The sequence below is a fragment of the Hyla sarda genome, chromosome 3 (genome assembly GCF_029499605.1).
Source record: "Hyla sarda isolate aHylSar1 chromosome 3, aHylSar1.hap1, whole genome shotgun sequence".
Lineage (NCBI taxonomy): Eukaryota > Metazoa > Chordata > Amphibia > Anura > Hylidae > Hyla > Hyla sarda.
In genome coordinates, this window is record NC_079191.1 from 306896472 (window position 1) to 306923126 (window position 26655).

At 40.5% G+C, this 26655-nt stretch overlaps 1 protein-coding gene across 8 annotated transcripts in view; it reads left to right on the top strand.

The window, feature by feature from the left end:
* Window positions 1-26655, top strand: part of PCNX2 (pecanex 2) — a 357339-nt gene that overhangs the window by 236758 nt on the left and 93926 nt on the right. For 7 of the 8 annotated variants that reach the window (XM_056567002.1, XM_056566999.1, XM_056567000.1 and 4 more), the window contains 5 exons: window positions 456-564; window positions 12404-12533; window positions 16042-16100; window positions 16818-17033; window positions 24979-25232. In XM_056567002.1, coding sequence (XP_056422977.1) covers window positions 456-564; window positions 12404-12533; window positions 16042-16100; window positions 16818-17033; window positions 24979-25232 — 768 coding nt within the window. The remainder of the gene's footprint in view (window positions 1-455; window positions 565-12403; window positions 12534-16041; window positions 16101-16817; window positions 17034-24978; window positions 25233-26655) is intronic. The other variant, XM_056567003.1, reaches the window with a different exon arrangement.

The following is a 26655-nucleotide window of genomic DNA, read 5'->3' on the forward strand; positions in this document are numbered from 1 at the left end:
TCTTTAGAACAGTGGTCTCAAACTGTGGCCCTCCAGATGTTGCAAAACTTCAACTCCCAGCCGTAGGCTTTCCGGGCATGCTGGGATTTGACGTTTTGCAACATCTGGAGGGCCACAGTTTGAGACCACTGCTTTAGAACATGAAGACATAAAGACTCTTATTTATAATTGTTTATCTAGTCTCAAATTTTGCTAAATGAAATACACACCAAACCACATCAAAGTCTGCAATATGCAAACCTATTCTTACAGTAAACAAAGTTGCAGCTTGAATCCTGGAACTAGTCAAAGGGGTAGAATGTTGGATTGTACAAATGGATTCCATTATCTACAAAAAATTCTTTACAGAATTGTCTCCACCTAACTCTTTGTCTACAGAAAATCTTCTAGTCAGCTGTAGCTTTTATGACTTTTTCTGACACCTGGAAAGCAACTAATAATTTCATCTTTCATAGATATGGGATCTTCTCCAAAAGCTGCAATATGTGTTTGCATATATCGCACCATGGCAAATCGCTTGGGGTTCATCATTTCATGTATTTGCCCAGTTTTTTGCTGTGCCCCGTATCCTTTTTTATTTGTAAAAAAAAAAGGCAAAGGTAGTTAATGCAAAAAGCTATACATAAGCAACATTAGGATGGGTTTACAGCTTATTTTTCCCCTACAGTTGTTGCACATATTTTTTTCAGTAATATATGGCAAGAAATGCACAAACATATGTTGTCATCAATTTTCTTTTTTTTTTTTTTTTTACCTTTTCTGCTAGAAGTTTTTCCAAAAATCTTATACATTTTATGATAATAATACATTTCTATGGAAGTATAATGATGTTGTAAAGTTGGAGCTGTTAAAAAAAAAACTGCTTAAAACCTATGCAAACATATGCACATCTAGATTCATATGTTGTCCATTGAAAACAATGGAATTTTTTTTTCCCCAAAAAAATTGACATTTAGCAGAACTAAAAAAACACAGCACTATGGAAGTTTTGGACTCCCCCCCCCCCCCCCTGAATTTAAGATATATTAGGGTATATAAGCATTATACAGGGTGGGCCATTTATATGGATACACCTTAATAAAATGGGAATGGTGGGTGATATTAACTTCCTGTTTGTGGCACATTAGTATATGTGAGGGGGGAAACTTTTCAAGATGGGTGGTGACCATGGTGGCCATTTTGAAGTTGGCCATTTTGAATCCAAATTTAGTTTTTTCAATAGGAAGAGGGTCATGTGACACATCAAACTTATTGGGAATTTCACAAGAAAAACAATGATGTGCTTGGTTTTAACGTAACTTTATTCTTACATGAGTTATTTACAAGTTTCTGACCACTTATATAATGTGTTCAATGTGCTGCCCATTGTGTTGGATTGTCAATGCAACCCTCTTCTCCAACTCTTCACACCCTGATAGCAACACCTCAGGAGAAATGCTAGCACAGGCTTCCTGTATCTGTAGTTTCAGGTGCTGCCGAATGGGCAAAACTAAAATTGGAACAGGACTCTCAGTTTACGCAGAAGATTTTGTTCAGTGATGAGGCAAACTTTTATTTGAATGGGGAAGTTAACAAAAAAAAACACCGCTATTGGTCTGACACTAACCCATATTGCATAGATCCTTCCAAGACTGTTGGAACACAGTATTGACAGTATGGTGGGGTATATGGGGTACAAAGATAGTGGGGCCATTCTTCATCAATGGAAACCTCAAGGCCACTGGATATGCGAAATTGCTACATGATGATGTGTTTCCCTCTTTATGCACTGAAGCTGGCACATTCCCTGAGTTTTTTCCAGCAAGATGGTGCACCACCAGATTATGGGTGTCAGGTCCGAGCATTCCTAGATGAACAGTTTCCTGGAAAGTGGATTGGTCATCGTGGACCAGTTGAATGGCCCCCAAGGTCTCCCGATCTGACCCCCTTAGACTTTTATCTTTGGGGGTCATCTGAAGGCAATTGTCTATGCTGTGAAGATACGAGATGTGCAGCACCTGAAACTACGGATACTGGAAGCCTGTGCTAGCATTTCTCCTGCGGTGTTACTATCAGTGTGTGAAGAGTGGGAGAAGAGGGTTGCATTAACAATCAAACACAATGGGCAGCAGAAGGAAAATAGTATGTGGAGCTCACAGTAAAAGTACAATGTTAACTGTATTCCTTCACTCAAGGAAAAGATAAAAATAGCAATAATACAAAAAAACTCAGTCCTCAGTAACTCAATCCTAAAAAGAAGTGTGTGAAGGACACATGGAAACTGGACTAGTTGATGATGTGACACTCAATCATCAGTGCCCCCCCCCACACACACACACAATAGTGTGTAATACTAAAAACTTTATATATATATATATATATATATGTCAAATTCATAGTATCAAGCCAGCATAAATAAAATATTGTTTAATACATTAAAATAGTAATCTATACCTCCAAATATTCGCCACCACAGGGCCCTTGCGGTTATTGGTGAATATCAGAGCTAATAGTAAAGATGTTAACAATTGTTCACGACAATATGAGGATGTATAATTGCGATTCACTTTCTGTAAATAGGTGTGAAAAATACAATATAGTAATAAAACACAAAAAAGTCCTGTAAAGTAATAAGCCTATTAGGAAAGAAAGTCCTGCTGAAAGAAAGTCCTGTTAGAATAAAGAGAATGTCTCCACTCCTATAACGCTGTAAAGGGAAAAATGTCACTTTTGATCTGTATCCACAAATAGTCTGTGATTATGTATCACTTTGTAATAGACCTTTCACAACTATTTCTCAGCAATTTTCCTGTTAGAAAAAAGTTTTTGTTTGGCACTATGTGCCACTCACCGCCCTAGACCAGTGTTTGCTGGGGTTTTCAGATGTTGCGTTCTGGGAGAGTGACTCCTCCGGCCGGGAGCGGCGACACCCGTGTATCGGGGTCAAGCCGCTTCTCCGTTTGGCAGATGGTATCGCCTTCGGCTGATGTATTCGCCGCCACCGCTCTCCACGCGTATGCCGGCACCGTTCGCTGGCGTGTGACGTGTAGCGGTCAGCTGGTTTCAGATCAGCTGACCTAAGAGGCAGGGTCACGGTCTAGTTGTTAGGAGTCTCGATGAATCCCAGAGTTTAGAACACCCAGGCGCCGGACAGGAGGTAGGAGGATTCAGAGGTTTAGACTGTGTTTGAAAATGGATAGCAAGGTCTGCTAAAGTTTGTAGTCCAGATTCAAGTCCTTCAAAGATGCAATAGATGTAATCCTGATAGGAAGAGCACTCTTTCCCATATGTGAAATGGTCCGATAGATATTTAAGTCCAAATATAGGCAAATTGGTAAAAAAAATGTAGGTGAACCGCACATCCGTGTGAACACGTAGCAATAGTCAATCAAACTAAAGGTGTTTCGGGGTACACATAAGTGATGTCCTGACCCCTTCCTCAGTGGTGTACAAAGTAACAATTACTTCTCAGAATAAAATCTGGCTATTTATGCTTACAAAATTGGATCACCTGTGGGTATCCATTCCTTTATCTAAAATCTGGTACGGAGTATTTAATACGGGATATTTGGATTTATCTGACTAAGTTGGATCACATTGATATTGTGTGAACAGAAATCTATCAGATATCTATGATACCTATAATGGATATATTAATATACATACAACCTATACTAACCAAAAAGAATAGAAATGAAATAACATTAAAATAAATACAATTGGATGTGATATAGAAGACAGAAATTACTTGTAATATTACTGATGAACAAGAAATATGGATGTGTAAATGTGAATAAAAAATTATAAAAAGGAAATAATAGTAAAGTAAATGTCACGATCCCGGCTGGTAGGAGGTGGATCCTCTGTGCCAGAGAGGGATTGGCGAGGACCGTGCTAGTGGACCGGTTCTAAGTCACTACAGGTTTTCACCAGAGCCCGCCGCAAAGCGGGATGGTCTTGCTGCGGCGGTAGTGACCAGGTCGTATCCACTAGCAACGGCTCAACCTCTCTGACTGCTGAAGATAGGCGCGGTACAAGGGAGTAGACAAAGGCAAGGTCGGACGTAGCAGAAGGTCGGGGCAGGCAGCAAGGATCGTAGTCAGGGGCAACGGCAGGAGGTCTGGAACACGGGCTAGGAACAAACAAGGGAACGCTTTCACTAGGCACAAGGGCAACAAGATCCGGCAAGGGAGTGCAGGGGAAGTGAGGTATAAGTAGGGAGTGCACAGGTGGAAACTAATTAAGCTAATTGGGAAGATTGGGCCAGGCACCATCATTGGTGCACTGGCCCTTTAAATCGCAGAGACCCGGCGCGCGCGCGCCCTAGGGAGCGGGGCCGCGCGCGCCGGGACAGGACCGACGGAGAGCGAGTCAGGTACGGGGACCGGGGTGCGCATCGCGAGCGGGCGCCACCCGCATCGCGAATCGCATCCCGGCTGGAGGCGGGACCGCAGCGCACCCGGTCAGTGGATCTGACCGGGGCGCTGCAACAACGAGGATGAGGCGAGCGCTCCGGGGAGGAACGGGGACCCGGAGCGCTCGGCGTAACAGTAAAAATAGAAATATAGATAAAAATAATAAAAATAAAAAAATTACTAAAAATAAAAATAAATAAAAATAAAATAAAAATAAATGTAAAAATAAATAATGAAAAAATGAGAAAATAATGATAAATGAAAATAAAATATAAATATATGATGTGAAATAAGGATGGAAAAATGGGGATAAAAAAAATGTTGCAAGGTGACCTAAACATGATATGGGAACCGCCTTGGAGGGATGCCCCGGGACTGATCAACAGGGCAAACCTGCAAAACGGGACCCATCCCATTATAGAAACCCAAAAATCTCTAGACTTGCATTCAATCCTTTTGGTTCAAGGCTTTCAAACTCCTATATCTTCTGTGTTTCTAGCTTGGACATTTTTGACAAGTAGCTACCACCTCGCCAATCCCTCTTTACTAATTGGATACCTACAAACATGAGACTGGCAGGGTTCTTGTTATGTACCTATGAAAAATGTAATGACAGGGGATGTTTCTGAAATCCTTTTTTTATATTGTTGATATGTTCTGCTATCCTTACTTTTAAAGGACGTTTCATCCTGCCGACATATTGTTTGTTACACCCACATTGTAATATACACCCACAGTATTTATGACTCCCTTTGAATTGCAAGTGATCAGATCACTGATCTCCCACTTAAAAGGACCAACAGTAGACTTGATCTCCAAAATTTTTCTTTGTCCTTTAGTGGCCAGACAATTCGAACACTCACCACAACGAAAAAACCCTTTCGTGGATAACCATGTTGTAGAGGTCGACTCTGCTGTCGTACCTTTCGCAGATGGGGCCACCGTGATGCCCAAATTAGGGGCTTTAGTATAGACCAGTGTTTCCCAACCTTTTTCGGCTCGGGGCACCCCTTCGGAAATTTTTTTTTCGCGGGGCACCCCGACCGAAGTTGACAAGTAAAAAACATTTTTTTTTAAAAGCCACAATGCACACAAATTCCAATATTTATTTATCAGTGGTATGTAGTTTAAAGTGCTGCTTTATACAGCAACTCACATGTGACGTCATCTCTGATTAGCGTGGTTTGTCCTGACCATTTCTTCCAGCCACAACTCTTCACCGTAAAACCTGCAAAACAAATCTATTAGGCTCCGACCTTACCAGCAATAGCCTCCAGATTCCCCTTTTACAAGTGAAGAGGAATACAGGGGTGTATAGGTGTAAAGGGGTAACAGAGGGGTGTACATGGGAGACAGGTGTGTAGAGGAGTATACAGGGGTGACAGAGGGGTGTAGTGGGTGATAGAGGGGTTTATAGTGGTGGCAGAGGGGTGTAGAGGAGTGTACATGGGTGGCAGAGGGGTGTAGAGGAGTGTACGTGGGTGACAGAGGGGTGTAGAGGAGTGTACATGGGTGGCAGAGGGGTGTAGAAGAGTGTACATGGGTGACAGAGGGGTGTAGTGGAGTGTACGTGGGTTACAGAGGGGTGTAGAGGAGTGTACATGGATGACAGAGGAGTGTAGAGGAGTGTACATAGGTGGCAGAGGAGTGTACATGGGTGACAGAGGGGTGTAGAGGAGTGTACATGGGTGACAGAAGGGTTTAGAGGGGTGTACATGGGTGACAGAGGGGTGTAGAGGAGTGTACATGGGTGACAGAGGGGTGTAGAGGAGTGTACATGGGTGACAGAAGGGTGTAAAGGAGTGTACATGGGTGACAGAGGGGTGAAGAGGAATGTACATGGGTGACAGAGGGGTGTAGAGGAGTGTACATGGGTGGCAGAGGAGTGTACATGGGTGACAGAGAGGTGTAGAGGAGTGACAGAGGGGTGTAGAGGAGTGGCAGAGGGGTATAGAGCAGTGTACATGGGTGACAGAGGGGTGTAAAGGGGTGTATATGGGTGACAGAGGGGTGTAAATGGGTGTACATTGGTGACAGAGGAGTGTAAAGGGGTGTACATGGGTAGCAGAGCGGTGTAGAAGGCTGTACATGGGTGACAGGGGGCGTCGGGGGTGACAGGGGTGGACAGGAGTGACAAGATGGCAACAAGGGTGACAAAGGGACAGAGGGATGTACATGGATGGCAGAGGGGTGTAGAGGAGTGTACATGGATGGCAGAGGGGTGTACATGGATGGACACGGGTGATGTGGGGGATGGACATGGGTGAGGGGGGGGGTGGAAAAAGGTGAGGGGGGGATGGATATGGTACAGTACCTTAAGCAAGCCATTTTTCTTCCCCTCACCGTTCTTCCCCTCTCCGGCAGGGCACCGACTCAGGGCTCCAGCAGGGCAATCATTCACTGCGCCGCTGGGGCCCGGGTCACTACACCTGCCTGGCGCAGCATCCGCATACTTCCCCTCTCTGGGCCGCAGGGGGGAGGGGGAAGCTAAGGGATAGTGGGGGACGTAGGGGTACGCTGAAGCCTAGAACCGTAGCCCCTGATCATGTGACTCCTCCTCCATGTGACTGATCACATGACGGTGACATCATCGCAGGTCCTGTTACAGCCTCAGGCGCATGCACAGCGCACACAAACTTCCCTCCCCCTGCGGCGCCGGGGAGGGAAATAAAAAAAAAAGAAATAATAATTTTGACAGCAAAATTTTGCGGCACCCCAGGCAGTGCCGAACGGCGCACCAGTGTGCCGCGGCACCCCGGTTGGGAATCACTGGTATAGACTATCAGGGGTCTATCGGGTAATAGACCCCCAATTAATTAATTAAAGTATTAGATTTACAGATAGAAACAGGATCTAGTAGTTTTTGAAAAAGATGACAACTATTTGAGACAACAGGAATATATCTGTTAACAGCTGGATAAATTAGAACAAGAAATAATGAAAAGGAAAACCAAAAAACTAACATGGCAGAAAGGGAAGCCTCCAATCCATCAACAGAGGATAGAAGAACAAGAATTTCAAATTCCAGTGCAAAACAGATATACCCCTCTATCGGAAACATTTTTGAGGGATGGCCAAACCCACGAAGTCACTCCCACCCAAAATTACAGACGTACCACAAACATTACCCACAATATTCTTCTCACAGAAATCAAAAACAAACATATCACTATCCACAAACAAGATTTCAACAATCACCTCACAGATGTCCATGCCAACACCCACGATATCCAACATCTCCACAATACCATCACTCATATGCCACACAACACAGGAGGAATCCATCACATCACACACCTCCATCTCACAATTATCGGAATCACACACGTCACTACGATCATCACAGGGAACATTATCACAACTGGCAAATGGTGCCACAGAAACACCACCGACCGATTTCACCAGTGAGGACACGGGAGTTGAACTACATCTCCAAGACAGCACACCAGACACTAGCCAAGGAAGGAACATCACTAAACTTATTACAAAGCCCCAAAAAAAGAGGATACGTCGTAGAACCAGACTAGATAGAATTACACAACCCACCACCAATGAAAATAGGGAAGACACAACCGAATCTACCCGATCTACAATAATCAATTTAAGCAATACAACACTGATACCTTCACAGGAATCTTTATTGGAGAAGGGCTTAAAATTTGCACCTGATCACTCACTAAAAATATTTTATGTATATATTGGTCTAGAGAAATACGTACGGAATATTTGCCTTAAAAAATATTTTATGCGACATCCAGTAGAACAAGTAACTACAACATCAAAATATATTCATACAAATTGTAAGCCAAAATCATGTTTTTTTCCAAGAGCTGAGATGGGTTCAGATGTTATAGCGTACAAAAAGGCAGTTGAGGGAGATCTAAGAGCCTTAAAGTGTAAAAAAAACAAACTAAGTTCAATATTAATCTGAAGGAGAGAAATGCCCCGCCGATAATCGTGATACAAAACACTAACGATTATAATAGAGAATGTCTCAGACAACTACAAGGCAATACCACATATACCAAATTGGATACAGACCCCACATTAGAATACAGTAAACAGCTATGTACCTTATGTAAGGAAGCATTGGAAATTGGTATCATTGATGAGAATGAGTCGAGGTTCATACTCGGTACCCCAGATAGACTACCTGTTTTTTATTGTTTGCCAAAAACTCATAAAAATTATTTTCATCCCCCCGGTCGCCTGATAGTATCGGGTATAAGCTCTGTGACCTCCAATCTATCGCAGTTTGTGGATCGATTTCTGCAACCCTTCGTCCAAAAAACTGAGTTTTATCTAAAAGATACCACTCAAATCATAAAGATATTAGAACAATTTACCTGGACCACAGACCACATCATGGCTACATTGGATGTGAGTTCGCTATACACTATAATTGAACATAATCAAAGGTTAACTGCTGTTAAAAAATTTCTGGAACAGGGGGACATTCAGGAGGAACAGGCTGAGTTTATATTGGACACCATATAATTCATTTTGACGCATTATTATTTTTATTACAATCAAGGTTATTATCTACAACGAATGGGAACGGCCATGGGTACCAGGTTCGCGCCGAGCTATGCCAACTTATTTATGGCAGCATGGGAGGCGGAGACCATCTCTCCCATTCTCGGCGCGAGCCTGGTACTATGGCAATGTTACAATGATGACATTATTCTGATTTGGAAAGGTCCCAGGTGGGACCTCGAGTCTTTCATCAGTGATCTCCACTCCAACACACAAAATTGAAAACTCACATCCACAATCAATGGAATTTCTGGACATTGAAATCTTTCCAATATTAGATAGTCTTCAGTGCAAAACCTATATTAAACCTACAGCTAAAAACAGCTACATAAAATGCAGTAGCTGTCATTTGCCCCGGTGGCTGATTAATGTACCCACGGGGCAATTTAGACGTCTTAAACGAAACTGTACGGCAGAGTACCAGTTTCAACAAGAGGCAATAACATTAACCACTCAGTTCTTGGAAAAAGAATACCCCATGAAAGTAATTAAAAAATCATTAGACCACGTCAATAGTCTAGATAGGAGAACATTTTTTGAGATCCCAGAGAACCCCAGTAAAGATGATGAACACAAAATGAAACTTGTATTACCTTTTAATAAAGAATATAAACGTATTGAAAAAATATTTCACAAACACTGGCACTTAATTAAACAGGATAGATTAATTGGGGTCTATTACCCGATAGACCCCTGATAGTCTATACTAAAGCACCTAATTTGGGCATCACGGTGGCACCATCTGTGAAAGGTCCGACCGCAGAGTCGACCTCTACAACATGGTTATCCACGAAAGGGTTTTTTCGTTGTGGTGAGTGTTTGAATTGTCTGGCCACTAAAGGACAATGGGTGGGTGTAACAAACAATACGTCGGCAGGATGAAACGTCCTTTAAAAGTAAGGATAGCAGAACATATCAACAATATAAAAAAAGGATTTCAGAAACATCCCCTGTCATTACATTTTTCACAGGTACATAACAAGATTCCCGTCAGTCTCGTGTTTGTAGGTATCCAATTAGTAAAGAGGGATTGGTGAGGTGGTAGCTACTTGTCAAAAATGTCCAAGCTAAAAACACAGAAGATATAGGAGTTTGAAAGCCTTGAACCAAAAGGATTGAACGCAAGTCTAGAGATTTTTGGGTTTCTATAATGGGATGGGTCCCGTTTTGCAGGTTTTCCCTGTTGATCAGTCCCGGGGCATCCCTCCAAGGCGGTTCCCATATCATGTTTATGTCACCTTACAACACGAAAATAACATTTTAATTTTTTCATTTTATTATAATTTTTTATCCCCATTTTTCCATCCTTATTTCACATCATATATTTATATTTTATTTTCATTTATCACTATTTTCTCATTTTTTCTTTATTTATTTTTATATTTATGTTATTTTTATTTATTTATTTATTTATTTTTTCATTTTTATTGTTATTATTTTTATCTATATTTCTATTTTTACTTTACTATTATTTCCTTTTTATTTTTATTTTTTATTTTTATTTTTTTTAATCTTTATTCACATTTGCACATCCATATTTCTTGTTCATCAGTAATATTACAAGTAATTTCTGTCTTCTATATCACATCCAATTGTATTTATTTTAATGTTATTTCATTTCTATTCATTTTGGTTAGTATAGGTTGTATGTATATTAATATATCCATTATAGGTATCATAGATATCAGATAGATTCCTGTTCACACAATATCAATGTGATCCAACTTATAGTCAGATAAATCCAAATATCCCGTATTAAATATTCCGTACCAGATTTTAGATAAAGGAATGGATACCCACAGGTGATCCAATTTTGTAAGCATAAATAGCCAGTAATTGTTACTTTGTACACCACTGAGGAAGGGGTCAGGACATCACCTATGTGTACCCCGAAACGCGTTTGGTTTGATTGACTATTGCTACGTGTTCACACGGATGTGCGGTTCACCTACGTTTTTTAACCAATTTGCCTATATTTGGACTTAAATATCTATCGGACCATTTCACATATGGGAAAGAGTGCTCTCCCTATCAGGATTACATCTATTGCATCTTTGAAGGACTTGAATCTGGACTACAAACTTTAGCATACCTTGCTATCCATTTTCAAACACAGTCTAAACCTCTGAATCCTCCTACCTCCCGTCCGGCGCCTGGGTGTTCTAAACTCCGGGATTCATCGGGACTCCTAACAACTAGACTGGGACCCTGCCTCTTAGGTCAGCTGATCTGAAACCAGCTGACCGCTACACGTCACACGCCAGCGAACGGTGCCAGAATATGCGTGGAGAGAGCGGTGGCGGCGAATACATCAGCCGAAGGCGATACCATCTGCCAAACGGAGAAGCGGCTTGACCCCGATACACGGGTGTCGCCGCTCCCGGCCGGAGAAGTCACCCTCCCGGAGCGCAACATCTCTAAACCCCAGCAAACACTGGTCGAGGGCGGTGAGTGGCACATAGTGCCAAACAAAAACTTTTTTCTAACAGAAAAATTGCTGAGAAATAGTTGTGAAAGGTCTATTACAAAGTGATACATAATCACAGACTATTTGTGGATACAGATCAAAAGTGAAATTTTTCCCTTTATAGCGTTATAGGCGTGGAGACATTCTCTTTATTCTAACAGGACTTTCTTTCAGCAGGACTTTCTTTCCTAATAGGTTTATTACTTTAGAGGACTTTGTTGTGTTTTATTACTATATTGTATTTTTCACACCCATTTACAGAAAGTGAATTGCAATTATACATCCTCATATTGTCGTGAACAATTGTTAACATCTTTACTATTAGCCCTGATATTCACCAATAACCGCAAGGGCCCTGCGGTGGCGAATATTTGGAGGTATAGATTACTATTTTAATATATTAAACAATATTTTATTTATGCTGGCCTGATACTATGAATTTGACATATATATACATTTTTTAGCATTACACACTATTGTGGGGGGGGGGGCACTGATGATCGAGTGTCACATCATCAACTAGTCCAGTTTCCATGTGTCCTTCAAGCACTTCTTTTTAGGAGTGAGTTACTGAGGACTGAGTTTTTTTGTATTATTACAATGGCCAGCACATAAACCAGCCAGCACGTAAATAACGCATGAAAGAATAAAGTTACGTTAAAACCAAGCACATCATTGTTTTTCTCGTGAAATTCCCAATAAGTTTGATGTGTCGCATGACCCTCTTCCTATTGAAAAAACTAAATTTGGATTCAAAATGGCCGACTTCAAAATGGCCGCCATGGTCACCACCCATCTTGAAAAGTTTCCCCCCTCACATATACTAATGTGTCACAAACAGGAAGTTAATATCACCAACCATTCCCATTTTATTAAGATGCATCCATATAAATGGCCCACCCTGTATATTGTACTTGGTAGAAGCAATATGTTTGGTATGTTTTAGTGCTTTGCTGTACTATTGTCCGCACTTGACTTTATTCAAACTTAACATTCTATCAATTAGATTCGGGAATGCTTTTATTCCAGACATTTGCAACATCAATATTTTCCAGCTCTCTGAGTCCATTTCTTGGAAGTGTAATTTTTATTGCATCGTATCCAAGACCAATAAAGTATTGGGAGGGAATTAACAGGTGAGTAACTATTATGGTGGTATAATGTATCATTGCATTGCATAATATCTGTCAGTTTAGTAGGCTTTTTAGAACAGGCTGTAGGGTGTGCACATCAGATATTGCTATACGTCTTGCATTTTTCACCATTTTTTTCCCATTCCCATGATTATTAAACTTCACTTAGTGAAATCTTACGTGAAGTACCAGACTGAGAGAGATTGGCAGTTATTTCATGTTTTTTCCATTTGCAAATAATTGCACCAACTGTTGTAAGCTTCTGACCAAGGTGCTTGTTAATGGTCTTGTAGCCCGTTTCAGCCTTGTTTAGGTCTACAATCTGACATCCTTGGACAGCTCTTTGGTCTTGACCATGGTGGAGAGCTTAGAACATGTGGACAGGTGTCTTTTATGCAGATTAGCTGAGATTAGTAGCTCTTCCTTTAATGCTGAGTGCACTTAATCTAAGCCCCTTACCTGTATAAAAGACACCTGGGATCCATATATCTTGCTGCCGAAAGAAGATCAAATACTTATTTTACTGAGTGAAATGCAAATCAATTCATATAACTTATTTGAAATGCATTTTTCTAGATTTGTATGTTCTAATTCTGTCTTTCACTTATTAAATAAACCTACCTTTAAAACAACAGACTGATAATTTCTGTTTCAGTGGACAAATATACAAAATCAGCAGGGGATCAAAATATTTATTCCTGTATTATTTTTTACGGTATGCAAATGTCGATCAGCAGCATTTTCCATTAAGAGGTTCAGAAACAAGACCAATCCATTGCAAAAGCAAGACCAATCTTATTTACAGTAGAGATGTTATCTTGATTGTTTTTTTTACTACAGTCTTTTCATTGTTTTTTGAATTTATTTGTACATTCAGAATGAGACAAGATGAGCAAGAGAAATTAGGGCCCATTCACACTACGTATTTACTGAGTAGAATTCCACTGCGGAAAATCTGGTGCAACAGCCTACTATTGTTTTCAATGGCATTTAGCTTCACTATTCACACTACGGAATTTCTGTGGCAGGCTTTCCTACATGGAAATTCCATATCCTAGACTCCACCTAAAGAATGAATATGTCCATTGCTGCAGAATCCATTCGGAATGGCATTGCTGTCTATATAGACAATACACTTCGGAGTGGTCCTAGTGCTGGCTTGTTCTGCCGTTGCCTGCCGCCCAAGGAATCTCCTCCCAGAATTTTCTCTGGCTGGAAATTTCGTAGGGTGAATCAGCCATTAGACTTAGACAGTGAAGCATGTGCTGAGACCTGTACACTGCAAGAAGCAAATCCTGAAGCACTCACTTCGGACACCAGTGGATATGCCAATAACTTCTTTTATTGACGGTGCAGGAAATACAGCATAGCAAGGAGGTGGATAGATGACACAAGAACGGGTGGGTTCAGCCGGTGGGCGACGGTCCGTATGGCGCCTTGCACTTCGTCAGGCCCATGTGCTGAAACCTATTTTTTGTGCTCCAAAGAATGAGGTTTGGCACAATTTCCCCAGTAGTCACTGTACACTCTTTCTCTCTTTGTGGCATACATTCCAGTAAAATGTTTTGTTTCAGACAATCTTCCTTTTTGGAAAGAAACTTCACATCACAGAAAACTGCATACCCTTGAGTTAAAGGGGTACTCCGGTGAAAAACTATTTTTTTTTTAAATCAACTCGTGCTAGAAAGTTAAATAGATTTATAAATTACTTCTATTTAAAAATCTTAATCCTTCCAGTACTTATGATCTGCTGTATAGAACAGAGGAAGTTCTTTTCTTTTTAAATTTCTTTTCTGTCTGACCACAGTGCTCTCTGCTGACACCTCTGTCTGTCTCAGGAACTGTCAAGAGCAGGAGCAAATCCCCATAGCAAACCTATCCTGCTCTTGACAGTTCCTGAGACAGACAGAGGTGTCAGCAGAGAGCACTTTGGTCAGACAGAAAATAAATTTAAAAAGAAAAGAACTTCCTGTGGCGCATGCAGCAGCTGAGAAGTACTGGAAGGATTAAGAATTTGAAATAGAAGTAATTTAAAAATCTGTTTAACTTTCTGGCACTTGTTGATTAAAAAAAATGTTTTTCAATGGAGTATCCCTTTAAACATCTTTCATTCTATTCAACAGTATTTATTATTTATTTATTTATTTATTTATTTATTTTATTTATATAGCGCCTACAGATTTCGCAGCGCTTACAATTATGGGGTACAAACAAAGACAAGTATCAGACATAAAATTACACAATAACTATTCAAACAAGAAGTGTGGGGATATATTGGGGATATATTGGGGATATGTTGGGGATATGTTGGGGATGTGTTGGGGATATGTTGGGGATATGTTGAGGATATGTTGGGGATATGTTGAGGATATGTTGAGGATATGTTGAGGGTATGTTGGGAATATGTTGAGGATATGTTGGGGATATGTTGGGGATATGTTGGGGATATGTTGAGGATATGTTGAGGATATGTTGAGGATATGTTGAGGATATGTTGGGGATATGTTGGGGATATGTTGGGGATATGTTGAGGATATGTTGGGGATATGTTGAGGGTATGTTGGGGATATGTTGAGGATATGTTGGGGATATGTTGAGGGTATGTTGAGGGTATGTTGGGGATATGTTGAGGATATGTTGGGGATATGTTGGGGATATGTTGGGGATGTGTTGGGGATATGTTGGGGATATGTTGAGGATATGTTGGGGATATGTTGGGGATATGTTGAGGATATGTTGAGGGTATGTTGGGAATATGTTGAGGATATGTTGGGGATATGTTGGGGATATGTTGGGGATATGTTGAGGATATGTTGAGGATATGTTGAGGATATGTTGAGGATATGTTGGGGATATGTTGGGGATATGTTGGGGATATGTTGAGGATATGTTGGGGATATGTTGAGGGTATGTTGGGGATATGTTGAGGATATGTTGGGGATATGTTGAGGGTATGTTGGGGATATGTTGAGGATATGTTGGGGATATGTTGGGGATATGTTGGGGATATGTTGAGGATATGTTGAGGATATGTTGGGGATATGTTGAGGATATGTTGGGGATATGTTGAGGGTATGTTGGGGATATGTTGAGGATATGTTGGGGATATGTTGAGGGTATGTTGGGGATATGTTGAGGATATGTTGGGGATATGTTGAGGATATGTTGGGGATATGTTGAGGATATGTTGGGGATATGTTGAGGGTATGTTGGGGATATGTTGAGGATATGTTGGGGATATGTTGAGGATATGTTGGGGATATGTTGAGGAAATGTTGGGGATATGTTGAGGCCAATTAGAGACTGTTATAGGCCTGTCTGAAGAGATGTGTTTTTATTCTACCTTTACATAGGGGAGCATAGGTGACTTCACACATCCGCTTTAAGAAAGTTTCTATTTATTTGTTTACTTATTTGTATAAAAAAAAAATACAGAAGGTCCACACTTCTACAAATATACACTTAACAATGTATAAACCTATGAAAATTTACGGTTTTCTTATATCTTTAGCACCAAAAGGCTTGACATTATGAATACAAGACTTCAGCATCAAATTGAAAAAGATCCAGGTATTTGAAATATTTAATGGACTATATTATATATATATGTTTTATTTAGACAGAATCTTTTACTGAACTAGACCACAGTGTATTGGGCTCCTTAAGATCAAAGATAAGATTCAGACTGTTTTCCTAGGTTCCTCTGGATCAACTCAACTCAATAGGGACTTATTAGGGTTATAGGTTGAACTTGATGGACTCTGGTCTTTTTTCAACCTTATGAACTATGTTACTATGTTACTAGGTTGTTAGAACAACAACAGGTTCACAGAAATGGGGAGATATGGAAAATTTACCTAATTCCATCTAAGGTTGTGTTCACACTACATTTTGGCTATACAGGGATGGTATAGAAGATAGCATGTGTGAGAGAGATAATCTGTGACATTGTTGTGAATATTTGGGGTAAAAAAGGAAGGTTTTGCAGTATGAAAAAGGACAGCATATTATTGAAATGTGATGGGGAAAAAGGAGACAATGATGTAGAAGTTTGGATATGGATCAGTTACATTCTGTTCCCTAGTTTAACACCACTTAGACTAACAACATAGGATGACCAATGGCATAAGATGACCAGTTCTATTCAGTTGTCACTTGAAGTGACAGTAACTGCCAAAGGTGCTGTACCACACTGTATGAAGAAAAGTAGTTTGCTTGTTGTTTGTCTGCAACATTACAGCAGGGTAATACTCATATATTTTACATAATATTATTGATTTTTTTAAGGAAATGATAATGATAATTTGAATTCAATATTCTATGAACATCTTGCAAGATCACTACAGCATTCTTTGTGCGGAGATTTAACATTGGGAAGATGGGGCAACTATGCTTCTGGCGACTGTTTTATTCTAGTTTCAGACTATTTAAATGCATTTGTCCACTTGATTGAAACTGGAAATGGATTTATTACATTTCAGCTTAGAGGACTTGAATTTAAAGGTAGGTAAATAATGTGTCTGTGTATAAGATAGTAAAAACAATATAATGGCCCTGATTTACTATTGTAAACCCGACATGTTTTGTCGGGTTGTGCGCCAGACTCTCCATTTTACTGAGAAAACACGAAAAAGGGGCGTGGCCGTCGTGGAAAGGGGTGTGGTCACAGAAAAGGGGGAGGGGTGTCCCCAACATTTTCACAAAAACTCAACATATTTACTAAGATTTCCACAGAAAATATGGCGGATTTCAGCTGAGGAAATCCCCACTGATCAGGGCATGTGTAAAAAAAATAGTGCAAAATGTAGGGAAACCTTGTAGGGAATTAAACCCACAGAGAAAACTACACTCCACTCTTAGTAAATCAGGGCCAATTGTTTATTATTAGAGTGATATCATTTTTCTGTTCAGCCCAAAAAAAAATAATTGTAAGGTTTTAATGTACATTGGTCCCTTCATCAGTTGAGATAACAAATAAATACATCAGATAAAAGATGTTACACATAGACTATATACATGGGATGATACATATTAAAATAGGATAAAGCAACAATACTCAGCTTTATTAATAAGCAGTAGAGCTGAGGACTTAGATGTAGAGAGATCTGGAGTTAGTCTTTCTATGTAATGGGTCATAAATGCAATTGTTAGGTTGGCCATACACATTATATTCATGATGGCATTGGCCACCCATCTAATATATACATGGAATGGCAGATATCAGGGAAGAGAAGGACAGAGCATGTTTGATTTCAACGTATCCAATAATTTTGTTCTTGGGAAGATAAGCTGCCGCCAGAGGAGCAGCTTTCTCTCTATCCAGAATAGATGGAGAGAATTAATCATTATAAGCAATCCAAGCATATCTTATAAAAGTTCCCTGGAGGAAAAGGAAAAAAAAACAAAAACAAATAATGATTTTTTTTTTTTTATCGTTATAAGCGTATTGACCCGCTCTTTGAATAGGCGTGTGGGGAGACAGGCACATGCAGTGTAGTGCATTTTTGAAAACTAAACATTGATGCCTTGTGATGTAATGTGAACAAATGTTTTCATTTTATGTATACTGATTTCCATTATTTTTTTTTTTGGTTTCTTTTTTTGCTGTATAGTATAGCTATACAGCAGCTGATAAGTATAGCCTGTATACAGTACCAGTGGCATACATAGAAAAAAGAGGGCCCCATAGCAAGTATCAAAATGGGCCTCTACAGCTGATCGGTCCTTCTGTCCTGTTGTCTGCCTTCTTCCTATGCACAGATTGTCACACGGCGCTCAGCCTATCACCGGCCGATGCGGGACATCACTGCGGCTGGTTAAAGGCTGAGTGCCGTGTGACGATCGGAAGAAGACAGGACCGGAGGATCGAACAGTTGTAGCGGCACTCCAGAGCAATGCAGGTAGGTGAGTGAAAGTTTATTTTCATTTTTTTTTTCAGCCCAGGCACAGCGGTGGAGGAATAGTCGGCACTTGAGTATTCCTTTTACACAAATAATTAATTGCCAGTAAGAATAACAAAGAGCTGGACACTCCGGGGGTACCGTTTGTCACCGCTTTGTTTGCGGTGGCAGTGAAGCCCCTGGCTCTTCTATTCCAGCAGGACCCTGCTTATCATGCCTTTAGGGAAAAGACATGGACCCTCCAACCTCTGTGGTTTGTCAGTTGTTGCTCATTTCAAGTACCTGGGGATAGTTATACATAGGGACACGCTATGACCTATCTGTCAATATCCAGTCCTTTCTCTCTTTCGTCAGGGTCAAGTTTAAGGTGTGGAGTGCTCTGCTGCTGATTGTTTTAGGGAGGATCAACCTAATAAAAATGATAAAATGACCTAAATATTTTTACTTACTGGATCACCCCTCCAGCCACCTTTTTCAGGACCCTAGATTCTAGTTGATCCAAACCGAAGCTCTCCACCTTGCAGCATCTTAAGGATCTGGTGGGGGCAGCACTCAGAGATTTTAAATTGTAATTTCTGGCTGGGCAGCTATGCCTTCCTGTAGGGCGCGCCCCCTGGCTTCGTGGACTCTTACCTCTACATAGGCTAACCCTACCTTTCTGCTGGCAAACACAAATTGTCTCCACTTTCTCGGACATAAATGCTGATCTCCTCCTATGGGACAACCCCCATTTTACCCACTTAATGAACGCATTGGGCTCCTCCTTCTGGATGGCTTATTGGGTTACACAGTTGGGTGACCTGTATGTGGACAATGTCTTCAAATCTTTTAATCAGGTTCAAACATACTTTAATATTCCAAGGGAGACATTTTATAGGTACCTCCAGCTTTTATATGCACTGCCTTCCCAGTTGCCTCCTCCTAGACCCCCTATATCGGCCTATCCTCTCATTGGGATAGTCTGCTCTCAGGATCCACTGGGCTTGGTGTATATTTTATTTACTCACCTGACTAGGACCAAGATCTCCCAGGCTTCTGATTCTATAAACATAGAACCATAGAATCTGTTTCTGCAGATAAGAACCATTTGGCCCATCTAGTCTGCCCAATAATCTGAATCCTATCAATAGTCCCTGGCCCTATTTTATATGCAGGATAGCCTTATGCTTATCCCATGCATGCTTTGCCCCTCTAATTTTAAACGATGTCCTCTTGTGGTAGTATTTCTTCTTTTAAATATGCTCTCCTCCTTTACTGTGTTGATTCCCTTTATGTATTTAAAAGTTTCTATCATATCCCTTCTGTCTCGTCTTTCTTCCAAGATATACATGTTAAACTTTCCTGGTAAGTTTTATCCTGCAATCCATGTACTAGTTTAGTAGCTCTTCTCTGAATCCTCTCTTGAGTATCTATATCCTTCTGGAGATAAGGCCTTCAGTACTGCGCACAAAACTCCAAGTGAGGTCTCACCAGTGCTCTGTATAGCGGCAGGCGCACTTCCCTCTTTCTACTGCTTATACCTCTCCATATACATCCAGGCATTCTGCAAGCATTTCTTGCTGCTCTATTACATTGTTTTCTGAAATACGTCTTCTGAAATAATTACTCCTAAATCCCTTTTCTCAGATACTGAGGTCAGGACTGTGTCAAACCATCGATATTTTTTGCTAATGAAGATATTAAACAAAATTGATCCCAGTATAGATCCCTGAGATACCCCATTGGTAACAAAACCTTGCTCTGAATATTCTCCATTGATTACAACCCTCTGTTGTCTGTCACTCAGCCACTACTTAATCCACTCAACAGTATGGGAGTCCAATGACTGTAGTTTATTGATAAGTCTTCTATGTGGGACAGTGTCAAAAGCCTTACTAAAATCTAGATATGCGATGTCAACTGCCCCTCCGCCATCTATTATTTTAGTCACCCAATCAAAAAAATCTATAACATTTTTTGACATGATCTCCCTGAAGTAAACCCATGTTGTTTTTCATCTTGCAATCCATGGGATTTTAGATGTTCCACAAGATTTCCCCACTATTGATGTCAGCCTAACTGACCTATAGTTGCTTGATTCCTCCTTACTACCTTTTTTGTGAATGGGCATGACATTTGCTAATTTCCAATCTTCCGGGACGGCTCCTGTTACCAGTGATTGGTTAAATAAATCTGTTAACGGTTTTGCTAGTTCACCACTAAGCTCTTTAAATAATTTTTAGTATATCCCATTAGGCTCCTGTGATTTATTTGTCTTCACTTTAGACAGCAAAAGTAGAACCTCTTCCTCTGTAAAGACACATGCATCAAACAATTCATTAGTCTTCCTCCCTAATTGAGGTCCTTTTCCTTCTTTTTCTTCTGTAAAAGCTGAACAGAAATATTCATTAAGGCAGTCCGCTAGCCCTTTATTCTCTTCTACATACCTTCCTTTCTTTTTAATTTAGTTATTGCTTGTTTTAACCCCTTAAGGACACAGGGCGTACCTATATGCCCTGCGCCCGTTCCCAGTATATAATGCGGGGTCATGCAGTGACCCCGCTTCATACTGGGTTGGTCCCGGCGGCTAATGACAGCCGGGACCCTGGGCTAATAGCGTGCGGCACTATCATTGTGCCGCGTGCTATTAACCCTTTAGACGCGGCGTTCAAAGTCGATCGACGCTTCTAAAATGAAAGTAAAAGCTTCCCGGAAGCTCAGTTGGGCTGATCGGGACCATCACGGTGAAATCATGAAATCCCGATCAGCTAGAACACGAGCGGAGGTCCCCTTACTTGCCTCCGTCGCGAGCGATCGGCGATTCATTGCTCTAAGCCTGAAATCCAGGCTTGAGCAATCGACCGCCAATAACACTGATCTTTGCCGTGTCAATGGCAGCACAGCAATGATCTGTGTATGAGATCAGTATGTGCAGGGTAATAGCCACTGGGGGGGGGGGGCTATTACACTGCAAAAAAAAGGGGTAAAAAAAAAGTTAATAAACGGAAGGCCCCAAAAGTTACAAAATGGCATTTTTTTTATTTTGTCGCACAATGATTTTTTTTCCGCTTCGCCGTGGATATTTTGGTAAAATGACTGTCACTGCAAAGTAGAATTGGTGGTGCAAAAAATAAGCCATAATATGGAATTTTAGGTGCAAAATTTAAAGCGTTATGATTTTTAGAAGGTGATGTCGAAAAAAATTAAAAGGCAAAAACGGAAAAACCCCTCGTCCTTAAGAATGTCTCATCACCTTTTTTCACAGACTGAGCTGGTTTTTCTTCTGCTCAGGCTTTTTTTTTTGGAAGGCATGCATCCCCTCCCTCACTGGTGAGGATTGGTCTGAGATTATGGCTAACAACAAGCTGATACCACTGTATATTATACATCAAAGTTACATCACCATGGTCAGACTTTTTAACATGGCATGTATGCCTTCCGATACATGCCACAAATGCCAATTCTCCTAGGTCTGACTTCTGGCACGTTATATGGATGTGTCCTTTCCTCCTATCTTACTGGAAAAATAAAGCATACTTTCTGTCCTCCCTGATATCTGTCCCAGTACCCTTGGACCCTTTGATCTGTTCATTTGGGCCCCTCCCGGAGGAATCCTGGCAACATCATATGAAAAATCTGTAAGGTGCTATTTTTGGCTAGGAAAGCAGTGGCCTTGAGGTGAATGGGCCTTCGACCTCCCTCTCTCCTCCAGTGGAAGAAGATAGTTAATGCTATTATCCCCTTTGAACAATTGGCTGTCAAAAACAGTAGTGTCGAGGAGTGTCTCTGCTTAGGCCTCAAATGTGAGTGACTGCTGCTGTTCAATGTGTGTGCTGAATGTCGACGTAAGAAAAAATACCACACAAGAGAGTTTGGTATAATCTCCTTTCTCAGCCAAGAAAGTTCTGTCTTTATTAACCCCTTAAGGACCCATGACGTACGCGTACACGGCGACCCCGCATCATATCGCGGTGGGCCCGGCGTCATAGTGAAGCCGAGACCCGCCGCTAATAGCTATTAACCCTTTAGCCGCACGCTCAAAGCTGTGGCATCCCGAACAGCTGTAGCACAGGAGGAGGTCTTCTTATCTTCTCCTGCGCTGTCCGATCACCGAATGAATGATCAAGCCTGAGATCCAGGCTTGAGCAATCAATCGCCGAAAACACTGATTGACCCATTCCTATGGGGATGCATCAATCAGTGTTAAAGATCAGTTAATGCAATGTTACAGCCCCCTATAGGAGCTATAATATTGTATAAGAAAAGTGTAAAAAAAATCATTAACCCTTTGAATTATCCCTTCCCCTAATAAAAGTTTGAATCACCCGGCATTTCCAAGAATAAAAAAAAAACAACTGTGTAAATAAAAATAAACATATGTGGTATCGCCGCGTGCGGAAATGTCTGAATTATAAAAATATACCGCTTTTTCAACCGCACGTTCAGTGGCGTACGCACAAAAAAATTATTAAAAAGTGATCAAAAATGGTACCGCTAAAAACTTCAGATCACGGCGCAAAAAATGAGCCCTCATAGCGCCCTGAACACAGAAAATTAAAAAAGTTATAGGGGTCAGAAGATGACCATTTTATAAATTTTCCTGCATGTATTCATGATTTTTTTCTGAAGTGATACAAATTCAAACCTATACAAGTAGGGTGTGCTTTTAACCGTATGGACCTACAGAATAAAGATAAGGTGTCATTTTTGCCGAAAAATGTACTGCGTAAAAACGGAAGCCCCCAAACCTTACAAAATAGGGTTTTTTCATCAATTTTGTCGCACATTGATTTTTTTTCCCGTTTCACCGTAGATTTTTGGGTAAAATGACTAATGTCATTACAAAGTAGAATTAGTGACGCAAAAAATAAGCCATCATATAGAATTTTAGGTGAAAATTTTTAAGAGTTAGGATTTTTTAAAGTTAAGGAGGAAAAATTGAAAATGAAAAAACGGAAAAAGCCCTGGTCCTTAAGGGGTTAAGGAAGCACATTGTTATATAGGATTATCAAAAGGGGAGGTTGTCAATCACATAAAAAATCATCTTGTCACGGCCTTGATTGGCCATTCAAGTCCATACGCTTATACAGGCGTAAGCATTTATTTTTAAGCATTTATTCAATCATAGTCATATGAGATTATAGGGCAGATTTCCTGCTGTATTTTGAAGATTACAGATGTATCCGCTATTTTGCACCGATTGCATTTTCCTCAGAATGATTTCATTCAGACTCCTACTTGTTTCATTGTTACATCTTCCTTTTTGGAACACCATAAATCTTCTTTCTTGCTTCTCAAGTATTATCCAGAGAATAGGTTCAACTCTTGGTTACAAGCATATAGCTAAGCTGATATATCTGATGGGAATAATAATGTTTTTCTGCAGCATTTGATTAGCATTTATATATATATATATATACATATATATATATATGTATATATATATATATATATATATATATATATATATATATATATTGATCAGCAATCAGAATTGTTGTAATCATCCCCAACTGTAAATGCCCCAATAAGTTCTTTAAGGTGTGGAGGACCTGGTATAGCGCTCCCTTGACTCGATACTCACTTTCTGCTACACTTTGTTGCTGTCTTCGAACACTTTTGGATCTCCTTTCTAATTGTACTCCCTACTTTGTACCCTTTTCCTTCCTTTTTGATGTGTGGAATGATTACTCTTTTTACTCTTGGGAAAGGAACAATAGTTGCATAGCTGGGCACTTTACTCCCCCTACATATAACTATAGAGGATGTGGTAAAGTGTATGGGAAAGCAGTGGATGGTGTGTATATTTCACCTGGTTTCCTCAGGAAAGAACAGGTTGGAACACCCCTAGTCCATTACGGGTTTCCCTAATCCAAGGTGTTCTAAGGTGAGGCTTCCTGTGCTGATTGCTTTACTATAGTAAAGGGCTGTTCGGGTTTGATAGCTGGAGAGACTGAGATGAGAAGTAGCCACAGCCAGCACTGCAGCTCCAACCTACCAGGTCTGAACCTGGACATTTTGTGAGTTTGCTTGGGGCCAGACATTAGGCCCACAGTAGGATAGTGAGGTATCCTGATGCTTAGTTAGAGCCGAACAGGCTTAGGTTTTGTTGTTTTGTGTGCACTGTGCTTTGTGCCTAAAATCATTTAAATAAACATCCTCTTGGACGTTTGAAACCTGCTGCCTTTGTGAATACTGTCATTGCTGACCTCACCGTGTGAGCTGTTCCCTACAAGGAGTATTGAGTGTTGTTTTTTGATGGTTTGACTTGCTTCGTATTTCTGCTAATCTTGTACTCAATGACTGTGACATGTTTCTCTCATGGCTTTGTACTGATCGTGCTGTGATTGTTACTCCATTGTCGCGTGGTGTAATGGTCTGTGAATGCATTGCCTTTTCATTGCTTACTTTTCAATAAAAAGAGAATAAAAAATTAAATAACAAAGAACTGCGCCCTCATACAGTCTTACAGAATGCTCAGTACACATTTGCCAAGGGGTTAATTTTACTGTTACTGTTTTATTTTATATACTGTAAAATCCCTTAAAGGTGTCTGTTTTATATTAAAGGTACATACTGCCACCAACGAGAGGTGGAAGCAATAACTGAAGGTGATGAGGATAACACGGGATGCTGCTGTTTCCAAATTGGTCATTTGCCACATGTTCTCTCATGTAATGCTGCGTTCAACCTTAGGTGGCTGACATGGGAAATAGCAAGAAGCCAATATATTCTGGAAGGATATAGTGTGATTTATACTAATGCAGCAAGTCTTTTCCAAGTGTTTGACTTACGGAAAATCCTCATCAAATATTTTGTAAAGGTATATATTTACATGGAATATTGTGTAAAATTTTTGCTAAAATTGGAAGGACATGGCTAAACTGGAAATGGGTGGACTCCCTTACTAAGACAGGTTATGGAACCGGGGGTTATTTAGTTTGGAAAACTATTGATTACAAGGTACAAATATATAAATGCAAATTACAGGAGATCATTTAACACTTAGGCCTGTAACCATGACAGGGGGCATCCACTATGTCTAGAGTAAAAAAGGTTTCACCATCATCACAGGTCGGTAGTCTTTACTGTAAGAGGAGTGAGACCACAGAAGTCTCTGCCATGTGATGGTGGATTTATTAAATAATGTCAAGAGGGGTCTAGCTGCCTTTTTTTTTTAAATATTATATTAAAAGTTGAGAGTAATAGATTTCTGGACAGGATATTAATTTAGGGACTTATACTGATAGCCATACTTGGAGTCTGGAAGAATTTTCTCAAAGTAAAGGGCAATTTGCATCTCCCTCATAACAGTTTCTTGCTTTCCACTAGATCAACACAGTGGGGTTATAGGTTGAGCCTGATAAACTCTTATCTGCTATGGAACTTCTATGCACGTACATTTTTTTTTTAGCTTTATTGCGAGTCATGCAAATATATAAGGTAATGTGAATTAATAATTCATTATAATGAACCTAACTCTCACAGGCCATCATCCTTTATTCATACCCTTACACCTAATTCAGCTTATTAGACACCTAAAAACCAGAGACTGTCCTGAAAGATAGCGTGGAGCTTTCTCTTCTGTTCCCACCCAACTTTTTGTTTCTAGCTTTCACACACATAATGGATCAAAATTAGGCTAGCTTTTAACTTTTTTTTTTCCACACCTAAAAAAAACGCCAGAAAAACTGCCACAGCTTTTTCCTGGGTTTTGGCAGTTTTTCTGGCATTTTTCCTGGTGTGTGGAAACAGCCAAATTTGTACCTTGTTGCAGTTTTTTCACTGTCTTCAGGGTCGGATGCTGAGCGCCCGGTACACAGAGTGTAAGGAGATGAGGAGGGATGTATAGCATCACTACTCACCTCCCCTGGCCGATTAGTATACAGGGGTGCATAGTGTACCCGTGTATACTATACAGGAGCCGGGAGTCCTGTCACCAGACTGACAAGTCTCCCTGCTCCTATAGCCCCTTTGGGCGGTATACAGTATATACAGTTATCTATAGATAGCTGTAAATAGTGTATACAGAAGCCGACGTCCACTTACCTCCCTTGCTCCTTTCCCGGCTGGGTCTGTGTAGCCCATATTGCAATGTCTTTCCAAACAGGGAGACTCCAATTGTTGCAAAACTACAACTCCCAGCATGCCCAGACAGCCTTTAGCTGTCTGGGCATGCTGGGAGTTGTAGTTTAGCAACAGCTGGAGTCTCCCTATCTGGGAAGACACTGCCAGACGGGTCTGTT